Source organism: Geotrypetes seraphini, chromosome 1, assembly GCF_902459505.1.
Source record: "Geotrypetes seraphini chromosome 1, aGeoSer1.1, whole genome shotgun sequence".
NCBI classification, from domain to species: domain Eukaryota; kingdom Metazoa; phylum Chordata; class Amphibia; order Gymnophiona; family Dermophiidae; genus Geotrypetes; species Geotrypetes seraphini.
This window is the reverse complement of record NC_047084.1, coordinates 78,010,777-78,025,808: the sequence shown is the minus strand read 5'-3', so window position 1 is coordinate 78,025,808 and position 15,032 is coordinate 78,010,777. Positions and strand designations below refer to the sequence as shown.

General features: G+C 43.5%; 1 protein-coding gene across 3 annotated transcripts in view; it reads right to left on the bottom strand.

Moving 5' to 3' along the window:
• The window catches only part of FECH (ferrochelatase), a 95,212-nt gene extending 81,091 nt beyond the window's left edge, over positions 1–14,121 (bottom strand). The window contains exons 1-4 of one of the 3 annotated variants that reach the window (XM_033933827.1): positions 13,951–14,115; positions 9,391–9,505; positions 6,368–6,487; positions 1,105–1,253 (exon numbers count right to left, since the gene is read on the bottom strand). In XM_033933827.1, coding sequence (XP_033789718.1) covers positions 1,105–1,253; positions 6,368–6,487; positions 9,391–9,505; positions 13,951–13,990 — 424 coding nt within the window. In that variant the 5' untranslated portion in view covers positions 13,991–14,115. The other 2 variants (XM_033933844.1, XM_033933838.1) reach the window with 2 other exon arrangements.
• Positions 14,122–15,032: the final 911 nt, after the last annotated feature.

The window sequence follows — 15,032 nt, the reverse complement described above, 5'->3', positions numbered from 1 at the left end:
AAGATGTCCACATGGAAAATGCACAAAAGCCAGCTTTTTGGACATGGTACCCAACTACCTTGTCTGAAAGGCTTCCCATCAGCTGATCACAGCAGGGAAATCCCAATCAGCTGAGCCAGTTTCATGGAGTTCTGCTAGCTCAGTGTTTGGGGATTCCCCTGCAAGGATCAGCTGAACCGGCAGGGAGAACCGCTGTTCTTCTTTCCCTCCCTCATACCCACCAATCTCCCCCCAGCCCCTCTCCACAGAGGGCTGCTGTCCATAGAGCCCTACACCCCTTCCTCCAACATTACCTATCACCCCATACCTTCTGATGAAAAATTGACAGGAGGGAAGCCCACTCCCTCCTACCGCCTTTTCAGAATGACTGTCTTCCCCCTCCCAATGCATCTTTGGATGCAGTGGGAGGGGCCTAAGGCCCTGATTAGCTCAAATTCCATTTTGAGCCAATCAAGGTCTTAAGCCCCTCCCACCACATCCCAAGATGCATTGGGAGGGGAAGGACATGTCATTCTGAAGAGACGATTCTATCAGAAAGAGGGAGTGTGCTTCCACTTGGACGTTTTGACTATCAAGACATCCATCTTTTTTGACAATGAGTCTGATAGGCTCTACTTTCCCTGCTACTTCTGGAATAGTGAAATGTTGGGGCGAGTGGGGAGGAAGAAGAAATCTTGATAGAGTGCCCACAAATATACATTTGCCTAGGGCCCAATACACAGTGTTAATCTAGCCCTGCCCAGACCATCCATATTGTAGACTGAAAGAAGTCGGAATCTAAGAAGATAGAAACAATATAATTAAATTTACTCAAACCATGATAGAGGTGGTCTAGGGAAGGCCACATAAACAGAGCCAGAACTATACCACACAAAACAGCCCTTGTTCTACACTCTTTGTGGCAGAATTCATGAAAATGGATACTGCTGAGAAACCTTACTAGCAGAGGGCCAGTTATAACCCATGCTAGTTGAATTGTTCTGTCTTCTTCACGTTAAGTGAAGTTACTACAGCTATTTTAGATCAACTATATAAAGAAGCCTGCATGCATATGGAATAGTATGGTGACTATCTTGAGTCAGACACACCTGGAGAAAACCTTACCTGTGCGAGGAGAAAGCTCATCCAACAGTTTCACCATGCCTTCTCCCTGCTTGGCAGTCCACATTTTGATCGGTGACCCTCCACCTATCTTGCTGTATTGGTGCTGAATCTTTGGTGTACGCCTTTTTGCAATAAACGGTGCAAGCTTGCTGAAAATAAAATTAAAATAGATTTCTCCCAAAAAATTAAACAAAAAACACATCTCAAACATGTTTATTACAAAGGGCCACATGTTCACCATTATTTTACCCATTCTTTAAAAGAAAGTCAATATTGGGGCACTGTCAAAAATTAGTTCATGCTGTGAGAGTATCTTGCTTCCAGTAATGACACATCATTCAGACATTTTTAATGATAATTTTTAGTGCTAATCCCCCTATGCCTCATGGACTATTGATGTTTTATGATTAAGATTTGCGCTTTTTTAAATTTGTTTTATCTGTATCCCAATTATTTCCTGATCAAGATGTCTTGCTTTGAACTATTAAAAAAATTCAAACACCCTCCACTCAAGCAGCAAAAATAATTCCCTTCTTTACAAAAGGGAAAATACTCTTACTAAAGTAATTACAGTGAACCAAGATCTTGTTCTCAGATGGTAATTTAAGTGAACTTCCCCCTTTGTCTTTGCATGATACACAGATGAACTTTTGAGTTTAACAGGGATAATTTTATGGTTATTTTTGCCTATATGGGCAAATACAAACATAAAGTAGTTCTTATAAAACAGTATTATAAACAACAATATTATACAGTGGAACCTCGGTTTGCGAGTAACCCAGTTTGCGAGTGTTTTGCAAGACGAGCAAAATACTCAGCAAACTTTCGTCTTGCAAAACGAGTGTTGACTCGCTACACGAGCTCTCACTAGGGTGACCCAGGGGTGGGTGGGTACCTGTCTGTGGGTGCTGCAGCCCTTGCAGCGTGGTGGTTTCCTTTCCCCGGGGTCCCCTTGCGGCTCTCCTCCCTCTTTGGCAATGCCTTTGCCGTTAACCAGTGCCTCCCGGCTTCCGATTCAAGCCGGCCATCCTCCAAACGCATGCGCAGGACCTCTGAACTCCCCCGTCAAGCCAGCGCTGCTACAACAACAGGCGCACCACGTACAAGCACAGGAGGCACTAGTTAACGGCAAAGGCATCGCCAAAGAGGGAGGAGAGCCGCATGGGGACCCCGGGGAAAGGAAACCACCATGCTGCAAGGGCTACAGCACCCAAAGACAGGTACCCACCCACCCCTGGGCCACCATAGTAAACCTTGGTTGTGGAACGAATTGTTTCAGTTTACATTGTGGCCTATGGGGACATGTGCTTTGATATATGAGTACTTTGGATTACGAGCAAGCTTCTGGAACGAATTATGCTCATAAACCAAGGTACCACTGTATAAGTATTTTATACAACAGTATTATCCTCTATAATAAAACCCTAAGCGTGCATGCGCACTTAGGGTTTTGTGATCACTGCTGCCGTGCTGTGTCCCTCCATGCCGAATTCCATTTTGGAACACGGAGGCAGGGAACACACCGGCGACTCTCCTCTCCTGCCCTCACTCACCAACCGCTGCCGACGGCGCTGCTCCTCTTTAAAGCAGCCTGCTAAGGATCACGGCCTGCTGTAGGGAACCTCGCAGGCTGCTCTGCACCTCGGTAGCACGTTCCCTCTGACGTATGCGATCGCGTCAGAGGGAACGTGCTACCAAGGTGCAGAGCAGCCTGCGAGGTTCGCTACAGCCGGCCGCGATCTTCAGGAGGCTGCTTTGACGAGGAGCATCAGCGGTTCAAAGACACCAGGAAGCCGGCTGCAGGGGGAGCAGGGAAGATGGAAATGGGGAGCAGGTAAAGAGTGCTGCTGGACAGGGGGAGCAGGGAAGAGGGACAGGGGGAGCAGGTAAAGAGTGCTGCTGGACAGGGGGAGCAGGGAAGGGGTGCTGTTGGACACGGGGGAGGTAAAAGGAAGGGAGAAGGGATACTGCTGGACAGAGGGAGCAGGCAAGGGGTGGTGGTGGACAGCGAAAGAAAGAAAGAAAGAAAGAAAGAAAGAAAGAAAGAAAGAAAGAAAGAAAGAAAGAAAGAAAGAAAGAAAGAAAGAAAGAAAGAAAGAAAGAAAGAAAGAAAGAAAGAAAGAAAGAAAGAGGCCAAGGAGAGAGAGAGAAAGAAAGAAAAACAAGACACACACATCTATTCTAGCACCCGTTAATGTAACGGGCTTAAAGACTAGTATAACATATGTATTATATACAACAGTATTTTATAAAGTCCTCTATATAGTGAACAGTTCTCTCTAAAGAAACAAATTGTAATTAAGGAGAAAAAGTCTTCAAGTGCTTCTCAGTGACAAGTAAATAATCTTGTCACCAACTTTTGAAGCTATTAGTCATTATGAAAACCATAGGCTTATAAAATAGTGCCAGGTGTAATAATATATGCAATGGCATGGACATATTAGAGGCATTGCCGAAGATGCAGGGCAGAGTTGTGAAGTAGATTATAAAATACTTTAATTTACTCATATATGCCTTCATGTGCTAATGCTATTTTCTGTTAATGCTTTCCCGTCCTGTAAATGTTTATATGGACTTTTCCTCCAGGAACTTGGCCAAACCTTTATTAAAACCAGCTACGCTATCCGTTCTTACCACATCTTCTGGCAACGCATTCCAGAGTTTAACTATTCTCCGAGTGAAAAAATATTTCCTCCTATTGGGTTTAAAAGTATTTTCCTGTAACTTCGAGTGACCCCTAGTCTTTGTAATTTTTGATGGAGTGAAAAATCGATAAACTTGTACCCGTTCTACTCCACTCAGGATTTTGTAGACTTCACTCATATCTCCCCTCAGCCATAGTTATGTCTTCTTTTAGTGATAACACCCATTTATTAAAAGATGAATCTAAGATGGGCAGATTGGTTTTGCCATTTTCATTTCTGGGTAAAAGCGCCCTGATACTTCAATTCGACCTGAGTAGTGCCTTCGACCTGGTCGACCACGACATTATGCTCAACTGCCTTGACTCCATCGGCATCTCCGGACAGGTAATAGATTGGTTCACAGGCTTCCTAACAAACCGTACCTACCAGGTCCACAGTAATGGAGCCTTCTCCCACCACTGGCGTAACCCTTGTGGAGTCCCACAAGGCTCTCCCCTATCCCCCTCCCTATTCAATATTTACTTGACCCCTCTGGCACGAAGCCTAGCAAACTCTAACCTAAAATCGTTCATATATGCAGATGACATCACCATCATTGTCCCCATTACCTCACTCACTCTAGAAACGGAAAAACTCATCGCATCTATCCTCACCAAGTTAGAATTGTGGACCTCAAAACTCAAATTAAAATTGAACTCTGAAAAAACCAAAATCTTCCTAGCGAGTCCCAACCACAAATTAACAAACACTTCCCTCAGATTGAATGGGCTAGATTACCCTATCTTACCCACCATAAAAATCCTTGGAGTCATCCTGGACCGCACCCTAACCTTCGATGACCATACCAGTGCCCAGGTGAAAAAATGTTTCTATACCCTCTGGAAACTGCGCTCCATCAAACGCTACTTCGACCACCAAGCCTTCCGTCTACTCGTTCAATCTCTGGTATTAAGCATATTAGACTACTGCAACATTATTTACCTGGGATCCTATAAAAATACCATCAAACGTCTTAGAACAGTCCAAAATGCGGCCGTCCGCCTCATCTATGATCTCAAAAAATACGACCATGTTAGCCCCTACTACACCAAACTCCATTGGCTTCCAGTTGAGGCAAGGATCATCTTTAAGTTCGCCTGCCTCTGTTTCAAAACTCTTACAGGATCTTCCCCAATCTACTTGTCTGAGCACCTTGAAATAGCAGGCCCCTCTCACACACGAAACGCCCACCTATTCACCTTTCCCTCCCTAAAAGGCTGCCTCTACAAGAGATTCATTGATAGAACACTAGCATTCCAAGCGGGCAAATGGAACAATTGCCTTACCGCCCTCATCTCCAACTCCCCGCCCTACCACCTGTTCAGGAAGTCACTAAAAACCTACCTCTTCGACAAATTCCGCTAACGCTGCCTTCCCTCCTTCCCTGCACCCTCCTGACCTCGACATGCCTCCATTCCCTCTGACTACGCCCCCCTCCCAAGCCACTATGGCCTCTCTTTCTCAATCTCTGTTTTATCTAATTGCCCTGACTTTTCATTGCCTCCATTTACCACCGCTATAACATGTAACATCGCTATATACGTACTGTCTCTTCCTTAGTATATGCCTTTTCATTACTGCTATTTATGTAACTTCGCTGTAAATGTAACAACACTGTAATATGTATCATCGCTGTAAATGTACAGTCTCTTCTATTGTTAACCGCATTGAACTTCCATGGTATTGCGGTATACAAGAATAAAGTTATTATTATTATTATTATTATTTATTGGCTGCAACTTACTGAGTTTTTCAGGACCACTGTTCACATACAAAAGAACATTATTAAAAGGCAAAACCATGTACAACAGTGTTTCTCTACCCAGTCCTGGAGAATCCCCAAGCCAGTCGGGTTTTCAGGATTTCTGGAGTGAATATGTATGAGAGAGATTTGCATGCACTGTAGACAGCATATGCAAATCTCCCTTCATGGGGTGCTTGGAAAATGACCCTCCATATATTCTGAAAGCCCAACTGGCTAGGGAGTACTTGAGGACTGGCTTGAGAAATACTGAGGTACAACATACCAACACTGGGGATTTATTTAGCTATGATTCACAAACTCGCCAGAAAGTTTTCTTTGAAATACTGCAGTGCAAAGTCATGCGGAATGAGTGTGTGAAGAGGAAGTATAGCAGCAGCTACAATCAAAACCTATCTATGTCACAGCCACATAATAATACTAATAATAATAGCAGCTTTATTTATATCCCGTCATACCTTTTCAGTTCAAGATGGTATACAACAAGTGGAACTGTAAGGACAGCGAAGTTACATCAGTTAGATTTGGGAGGGACAGATAGACAGATAGGTGACTGGGAGAAAAGGGGGAAGGGATGTGTAAGGCATGGTAGGTGATGAGCAGAATTGAAGGGTCAGATAAATCTGTCGAACATAGTACCTGGCCTTGTCCCATTGTTAAGTATTATCTACAGAAGATGCCACATGTAGATTTCTGATATCACATACATCCTTTCTAGAGATACTAAGATGACATCTAAAGAACGAACATCTGCAAACTAAAAGGAACTCTCTGGATAATTCTTGTGCTGATCCTATACAGTGCAGTCATTGCGTACCTTTGCACAGGAAGCGTCATCAGGTCTTTGTCCAAAAAAAGCCTGAGAAGGAAATCATGAACATCATCCAGGGTCTCTGGGCCTCCCATGTTCAGCATCAAAATGCCAGTTTTAGGTTTCCTGTACAACCAATAGCATCACCGTTAAGTACAGTATTTGCTTCCTACGGCATCTTGCCCTTCCTGCAGCAAGATCCCCAAACTTGTCTGTAATTGTGGTTTGGTTTTTAAATGCCCAATAGCATAAGTTTTCAACCTGTGGAAAGTGATCTCCCGCCCCACAAAGAACAGCATGGACGAACTGCAAGTGGCCATAGGTTGAAGGAGATCAGAGTCCGCCACAGCAGAAGAATCCCTTACATCCAAAACTGCTTAGAGGGAATACTGCTAAGGACACAAGTCAGTAGATTCAAACTAGTGCTTCTGGTAGCAGAAAATTCTACGATGTCTCGGTAGAGATTAAACAAGAAATCCTTAAGGCACCATTGGGTGAGGTTTGATGATTCCCACATTCCAGAGGATTCATGAAAATTGGGAAATTAAAAAGAGAAGACCTTGACTTGATCACTATTAAAGATCAGACTATAAAGGGGGATGAGGAGGCCTTCCAAATGAAGACAATACCATTGAAATGGAAAGGATAATACACCTTAGAAGAGAACCCAGAAACCTTCAGTCAGTTTTTGGTAAGGACTTTGCAAAAACTTAAACTTTCTTTTCCATTACTTAAAGGTATTGTTTCTACTGGTAAACTAGGGAAAACTTATTCAATTAAACCAGTGGTTCCCAATCCTGTCCTGGAGTACCACCAGGCCAACCGGGTTTTCAGGATAGCCCTAATCAATATGCATGGAGCAGATTTGCATGCCTGTCACTTGCATTATATGCAAATCTCTGTCATACATATTCATTAGGTTGGCCTGGTGGTCCTCCAGGACAGGGACACTGGTTTAAACTAACAGAGATATGGAACGATATTACCTTAAGGTTAAGAGAATTAGGTTCACTTCAATCCTTTTGCAAAAATTTAAAAATTTGGTTATGTTCAAAATTGTAAGTTTGGTTTTTTTATATCTTTTTATTTTATTGTAAACCGAATCAAGCTTTATTATATGAAGATAACCCAGTCTATACATTCAAGTTTTAGTTTAGTAAAAGACTGAAAAGTTTCCAGGTTGCTCTGGAACAACATAGGGCTAGATTCATCAACCTGCCCGATTGGGCCTGATCCGGACAGGTCCGACGAATTCTGGAAGCTAAAATATGCACATGGGGCGATCAGAGGAACGCCCCCATCTGTCAGCATGGATCACTTTTCTGCGATCCCCACGCATGCGCAGAATATCTGTAGATGGTCTGCGCATTCCCGTCGAGAGTCGCAATTTTTTATTTTTTTTTTTAACTTTAAACTTTTTTATTAGTTTTTAGCCCTATGAGCCCGTGGTTTTAACCTGCAGGTTTAAAGCAGGACGGATAAGGGCAGGAGAGATTCGGGGAAGTCAGGGCAGGAGAACCGGGGCGGTGATGCAGCGAGCAGGTAGGAGATTTTCAGGGAAGTCAAGGCAGGAGAACTGGGGTGGCGATGCGGCGAGCAGGCAGGAGATTTTCAGGGAAGTCAGGGCAGGAGAACCGAGGGGGCCAATGTGGCGAGCAGGCAGGAGATTTTCGGGGAAGTCAGGGCAGGAGAACCAGGCAATGCGGCGATCAGGCAGGAGATTTTCAGGAAAGTCAGGGCAGGAGAACCAGCGACCAGGCAGGAGAGGGCGGGGAGCAGGGCAGAAAGCAGGGCTTCCAGAGTCGGAAAGACATTTTCGACTGGTCTCCAGCAGTCGCTTCTTCAGTTGATCAGCCAGCCCAGTTGGATCGAGAATTTTGTGTTGTGAATCATGTCCCTGCCTACTTTGCATGCATTTCTCCTCATTTGCATGCACGGATTCGAAGCGGATCGCAGGAGAGGTTAGTGAATGGGGCCCGAGGGAAATCTGGTCGCAACCCAATCGGTACACGAATCTAGCCCATAGTGTGCCCAATTATCACTGCACTGTACTATGAGAAGAACCTAGAGAGACACAGGAAAATGTGACATGCATTGCTTAAGTATGTGTTTTCAAATACAACTAATCTAGCTGATGTCCTCTTCCGTTTAACAAAAGAAAATGCTGGGTTCCATCTCTTCTCATCTTATGTCATAACTAAAGCTTAGTTATTGTGGAGATGCAGAAAATATTACTTACAGTTGTCATATAGTCTGGAGAAGTGTACAGTAATGCCTAAGCTAAGATACTCCAATAATGCAGGAATGCAGGTTATTAATTTAATGCACATCTATGTATTCCTCTATTTGTGTGTGGAAGGGTGCAAGCATCCTCATAAATGGACCAAAAACAATTATCTGCATCTCCACAATAACATTTTTCCAATTTCCCTGCTCTCCCCGCTCAATCCTACCATGAACAGTGAAAAATCAGCCCCCCTCCCCCTCTCCATTTCTCTTTCAAGGCATATGAGGAGTGTATGTAACCTTAGTGCTATGAGACCCAAGACTTTAGTTCTTTGAACACTTTCTTTAATAACTTGAAATAAAGAACAAACACAGTTTGATGATTTCAAGGCAGTTCCGTTCTTACAGAATCTTCTCACTCCACCAGCACATTCTATACAAGGGGAAGCAAATCAAATAACTGAAGAAATCCAGAAATAACTGCCAGTTTCCACTAATCTTGAGCAAAGCACTCATCCCAAAGTGAAATATCACTTATGTGATGACAAGGGCATGAAAAACTTTAAAATATTTATTTTATTTTTAAAAAAATTTCTATACTGCCTAAGACCTAAGCAGACTGTAATATTCTTACATTTAACTCTGTCCACTGTTGTGCCTCCATGAAATAATTTTCCTGGGCTTGAGGAAGTCTAGAACCCCACTAACTCAACCGTGAAGCCAGGCAGCTTCCAGAAATTTGTCAGAAAGCTGTTGAGTGGACAAACTGCACACAAGCTCCTGCACAAGTAGATAAGCTATACCTCTGGGCAGTCTGGATCTGATGTTTTGAGTCTTTGGTCTGTGCTGCATGAGCAGAGGACTGCCACCTCCTTGGAAGGTCGGTCCACCCTCCTCCACAGCTGCTGCTTCTGATAACTGAGACAAAATTGGAGGCCCAAACTATCAGTGAGCTATCAAACAAACACTAGCGACAAGAGTCACACATGTCAGTGATGTCAAAGCATGTATAGAAGTGGTCTCAAACTCACGGCCTGCCAGGTACTATTTTGAGGCCCTGGCAGGCCTCATAATCACAAAAGTAAAATAATCACAAAAGTATCATAATCACAAAAGTAAAATAAAACAGTTTCTTGATCATATCTCTTTAGCTATAAATGGCAATATTATTATTAAGACTTAGCCAAAAGGAAAGATTTATAAACTATAAAGAGCTTGACCTCATGCAAAACTGTCATTTCTTATAAGACATTAATTATTTTTTCTGAGGCCCTCCAAGTACCAACAAATCCAAAAGATGGCCCCGCAAAGGGTTTGAGTTTGAGATCACTGATGTATAGCTTGTCGTAACAAAATCTGCATGTTAGCAATACAATGATATTGTTGCAATGATTCAAAGTGCTGAGGGAAGGGAGAGAGAGTTTGGGTCAACAGAGTCTGTGACATGCTATTTTGCATTAAGCTTTCAATACAAAGCAGTCTTTTACTGGAGCACAGCAGCCAAGTAATATAACTAGATTGGCAGCTACAGCAACAAAACCTATTGTTTTCTTTTCCAGGGAATACATTTTTTTTACAGAGTTTTTTTTTCTAACCGGGTAGACAAGTTATAAAAACATGATCATCCTGAAGAAAGCACCAAAATAACCTGTTACCTCCCCAGTGACCGTGCATTCTGTCTGTTTAACCATATTAGAGCCCAAATAGTAATTACCGCAGTGCATTTTAGCCTCCACTTGTGTTTTCTGATAATTTTTGAAAAATAATTATTCAAATCATTTCATATGCAGGGATGGCGTTTTAAAAATTTGAGCAAAAACTAATTTTCGGGAAACTAACCCCCCCATTTTTTTTACGAACGCATAGCGTTGGTTTTAGCGCCGGCAGCGGCGGTAACTGCTCCAATGTTCAGAGAATTCCTATGAACGTCGGAGCAGTTACCTCCGCTGCCGGCGCTAAAACCCACGCTATGGGTTCGTAAAAGGGGGGGGGGTAAATATTTGTTCCTGTGTTACATCTAAGAACAATAGCAATAAACAAGATGAAAGAAAAGCTTTACTGCTCCCTATACATAGATTAAAAACTGCACATTGTGTGGGGAGGGGGATCTGTCTTCAAACCACAGATCAATAAGCAAATATGTTGGAAGGGGGGATTAAATCAGGATATGTTAGCTTGTGGTGTCTACTAGAGTCACTGAGATGGTGTCCTAAGAACATAAGATTTGCCATACTGGGGCAGACCGAAAGTCCATCAAGCTTAGTATCCTATTTCCAACAGTGGCCAACACAGGTCCCAAGGACCTAGCTAGATCCCAAGTAGTAAAACAGATTTTATGCTGCTTATCCTAGGAATAAGCAGAGGATTTACCCAAGCCATCTCAATAATGGCCTATGGACTTCTCTTTTAGGAAATTATCCAAGCCTTTTTTTAAACCCCGCTATGCCGATTTCACCACATTCTCCGGCAATGAATTCCATACTTTAATTATATGTTGTGTGAAGAAATATTTATTTGTTTTTTATCTATTACTTAGTAGCTTCATTGCTTGCCCCCTAGTCCTAATATTTTTGGAAAGAGTGAACAAACGATTCACATCTACCTTTTCCACTCCACTCAGTATTTCATAGACTATCATATCACCCCTAAGCCATCTCTTCTCCAAGCTGAAGAACCCTAGCCGCTCCTCATAGGGAAGTCATCCCAAACCTTTTATCATTTTCATCGCCCTTCGTCGTCCCACAGATTTTGCATAAAAAAACAACCATCTCAAACCTAGCATTCTCTGGTTTGGAAAACAAGTGTTATGCAAGGAGAATATCCATATCAGTGCCGTGCTGAAAGGGAAGCCCTACTGCTGCTGGCTCTGTCCAATAAAAAAATCAGACCTGCATGAATCTTGCCACTTACGTACAGTACCTAATATCCATTCTTTGGACTGATAATGTCAATGCTGTTTATAAGAAGAGGAAACACAGGGATGTTTTAAAGTCAGCCAAGTAGGTGTTCACATCACATATGTTATGAAAGGAGACACACTGCATATTGTGGTAACACTTTAAATGTGACTGGGGATCTTTTCAAGGCTAGCAGAAGTATATGAAATAAAGAAACTTAACAATTAACCCACCCCCCTCCCCCCAAAAAAAACAAACTGTTCATTGTAATTAGAGTAAAAATGGCATATCTTATCTTATTTCTCACTTGGAAACAGTTTGGCCAAAACTTTGCTGTAGGACAGTTAATATTGCATTTTCCTGATTACAAAGAACACACATTCAACACATGTATGATCAACCCTATGAAAGACACTCCCTTCCCCTCCATTTAAACCAGTGGTCTCAAACCCGCAGCCTGGGTGCCACATGCAGCCCACCAAGTACTATTTTGAGGCCCTCGGTATGTTTATCATAATCACAAAAGTAAAATAAAACAGTTTCTTGAATTACAATATTACAATATTATTATTAAGACTTAGCCAAAAGGAAAAATTTATTAACTATAAAGAGTTTTACCTCATGCAAAATTGTAATTTCTTTAATAAGACATTAACTATTTTTTCTGAGGCCCTCCAAATACTTACAAATCCAAAATGTGGCCCTGCAAAGGGTTTGAGACCACAGATTTAAACTATCTTAAATGATAAAACACCATGCCTCTCCTTATATCAGGGGTGCCCAAAAGGTCGATCGCGAAGGCAACATGAGTCGAACATGGAGTCCATCCTGGGCTCCGTGATACTCACATTGCCTTCTGTTCTACCTGCTTCCCGACCCTGTAAAGAGGACGCTGAAGCGCCGGGTCGACCAACGTTCTTCACTCGACGTCAATTCTGACATTGGAGAGGAAGTTCCGGGCTAGCCAATCACTGCCTGGCTGGCCCGGAACTTCCTCTCCGACGTTAGAATTGACATCAGGTGGGGAAGGTTGGTCAGCCCGGTGCTTCAGTGTCCTCTTTACGGCAGCAGCCTGTTCCCAGATGGCGATGGCGGCGGCTTGGGGGAGGGCAGGGAGACAGACAGAAAGGGCATGGAGAGAGAAAGACAGAAAGAAAAAAAGGGGTTAGGGAGACAGAAAGAAAGAGTGAAAGAAAGGGGAGGAGAGCAGGGAGAGAGGAAGAAAAAGTTTGGGGAGGGAATGATGTCTAGAGGAAAGAAAGCATACAGGAGGCTGAAAGAAGGGAAGAAATATTGGATGCACAGTCAGAAGTGCAACCAGAGACTCATGAAATCACCAGACAACAAAGGTAGGAAAAATGATTTTATTTTCAATTTAGTGATCAAAATGTGTCCGTTTTGAGAATTTTTATCTGCTGTCTATATTTTGCACTATGGTCCCCTTTTACTAAACCACAATAGCAGTTTTTAGCGCAGGGCATTCAGCGCAGCTCCCTGCGCTAAAAACTGCTATTGTGGTTTAGTAAAAAGGAAGGGGGTATATTTGTCTATTTTTTGTATAGTTGTTACTGAGGTGACATTGCATAGTCAGCTGCCTTGACCTCTTTGAAAACCCATGGAATATAAATAATTAACATTTTTTTCTGCGTACAGTGTGCTTTGTGGGGTTGTTGTTTTTTTTTATTTTATTGTTGGTAGATTATTTTGACTTGATCATTTTAAAAGTAGATCACAAGCTCAAAAAGTGTGGGCACCCCTGCCTTATAGTGTATTCTGCAAGACCAGTCTGATATCAGGAGAACTCTCATTCTCTTCACTATATCAAACTCTGGCTATATGTCACTCTAAAAATTTAAGTGCTGTAGTGTCCTTTATATTTCCATTTGCCTTGTATTTAAAATAAAGAGAAACCTTCATCTTAATCCATAGTACCATTATGTTTATTACATTGGCGACATGGTAATGCCTAAAAGGAAGTTAAATTGATTATAGCTACCAAACTTGTGTCTATATATAAATTGTAACACCAGAAGGATGGCATTAACACTCAAGGATACCCAGGCTGAAAAGGGCACGTGCCAAACCCACCAGCCTGTCTCACTAAACATGGTCACTGTTCTGCAAGGTAGGGCCATGCTGTGGCCGCGGTGTGTTGTGTTCCTGCTGTTCCTTAACCGAGGAGCTGCCTTCAGAGCGGTTTGCATCATGGTTACACGCTCGCGCCGTTCTCATCTATCAATGCTGTGTGCGCGCACGTCCGGGCTGTTGTTGTGCAGCGGCGAGATGGGTGTAATTTAGCGCAGCACCACCCTGCTCTCCTTCCTGAAAGACCTGGCGATCCGCTGTCCAGAAGCTCTCAAAACGGAAGCGGACACCCTGGCGAGACTGAGACTCGGGGCACGGTGGGGAAGACGAGCGCTCAAGCAAAGCCAGAGCTGCAGCCGAAGTTCGCGCGGCGCCACTCACCGTGCAGCCAAACTCGGCCGGTCGCGCGCACCACAGCCATGACGTTCCTAGGCAGAGACGATAACTCCCGCAGCTTCTCGGGTCCAGCTCTAGTCAAACCCAGAAGCTGCCGTAGCCACGCCCCCCGTCACGCCTCGCACAGGCGACGCCCACCATCTTGTGGCTGGCAGAAGGTAGCTTCCAAACTACAACTATTACTTATCACTTATATGGCGCTAAAAGGCATACGCAGCGCTGTACATGTTGGCATTTATAGACGGTCCCTGCTCATAAGAGCTTACAATCTACATTGGACAGACAAGACATGACATAGAGGGTAGGGGAGTTAGGAGTTGAAAGCACTCTCAAAGAGGTGGGCTTTTAAACGGACCTTGAACAATGCCGGAAATGGAGCCCACGGTAGGGGTTCAGGCAACTTGTTCCAAGCATATGGTGCAGCAAGGGAGAAGGGATAGAGTTTAGAGTTGGCAGCTGAAGAGAAGGGAACAAATAGGAAGAATTTACCAGCTGAGCAGAGCTCAGAGGGGAGGGCTCATAGGGGTAACCAGAGGTAGTGAGGGGCAGCTGAGCGAGTACAACCCCGGTTGTATGCCAGGAGAGAATGCTTATGTACAATTAACCCTTTATTTGTCACTAGTTTTTTAGCCCGTTACATTAATGGGTGCTAGAATATGTGCTGTCTGTATGTCTGTCTTTCTTCCTCTTTCTGCTCCCTTTCTTTCTTTCTCACTCCCTGGCCCCCTGTCTGTCTTTCTTTCTTTTTTTATGTCTCTCTCTATGCCCCATCTGTCTGGGGTTTTTTTTTCTTTCTGTCTCTTTCCTCCTGTCTGTCTTCCTTTCACCTCCCTCCTGTCCAGCATTAGCCCTTCTCCCTTTCTTTTACCTCCCCCCTGTACAGCAGCACCCCTTCCTAGAGAAAGAATAAGATTGGTCCTTGCAGTGCACCTTTCCCTTCACCTCAACAATTCTCAAAACAGGCCTTCATCCTTCCCTTTCCAATCCACGATACAATTCCACTTATCATCTACTTCCCTCCTGCTGGCCAAGGAACTAATCTGACTCTCTCCTTCCTTCTTTCCCTC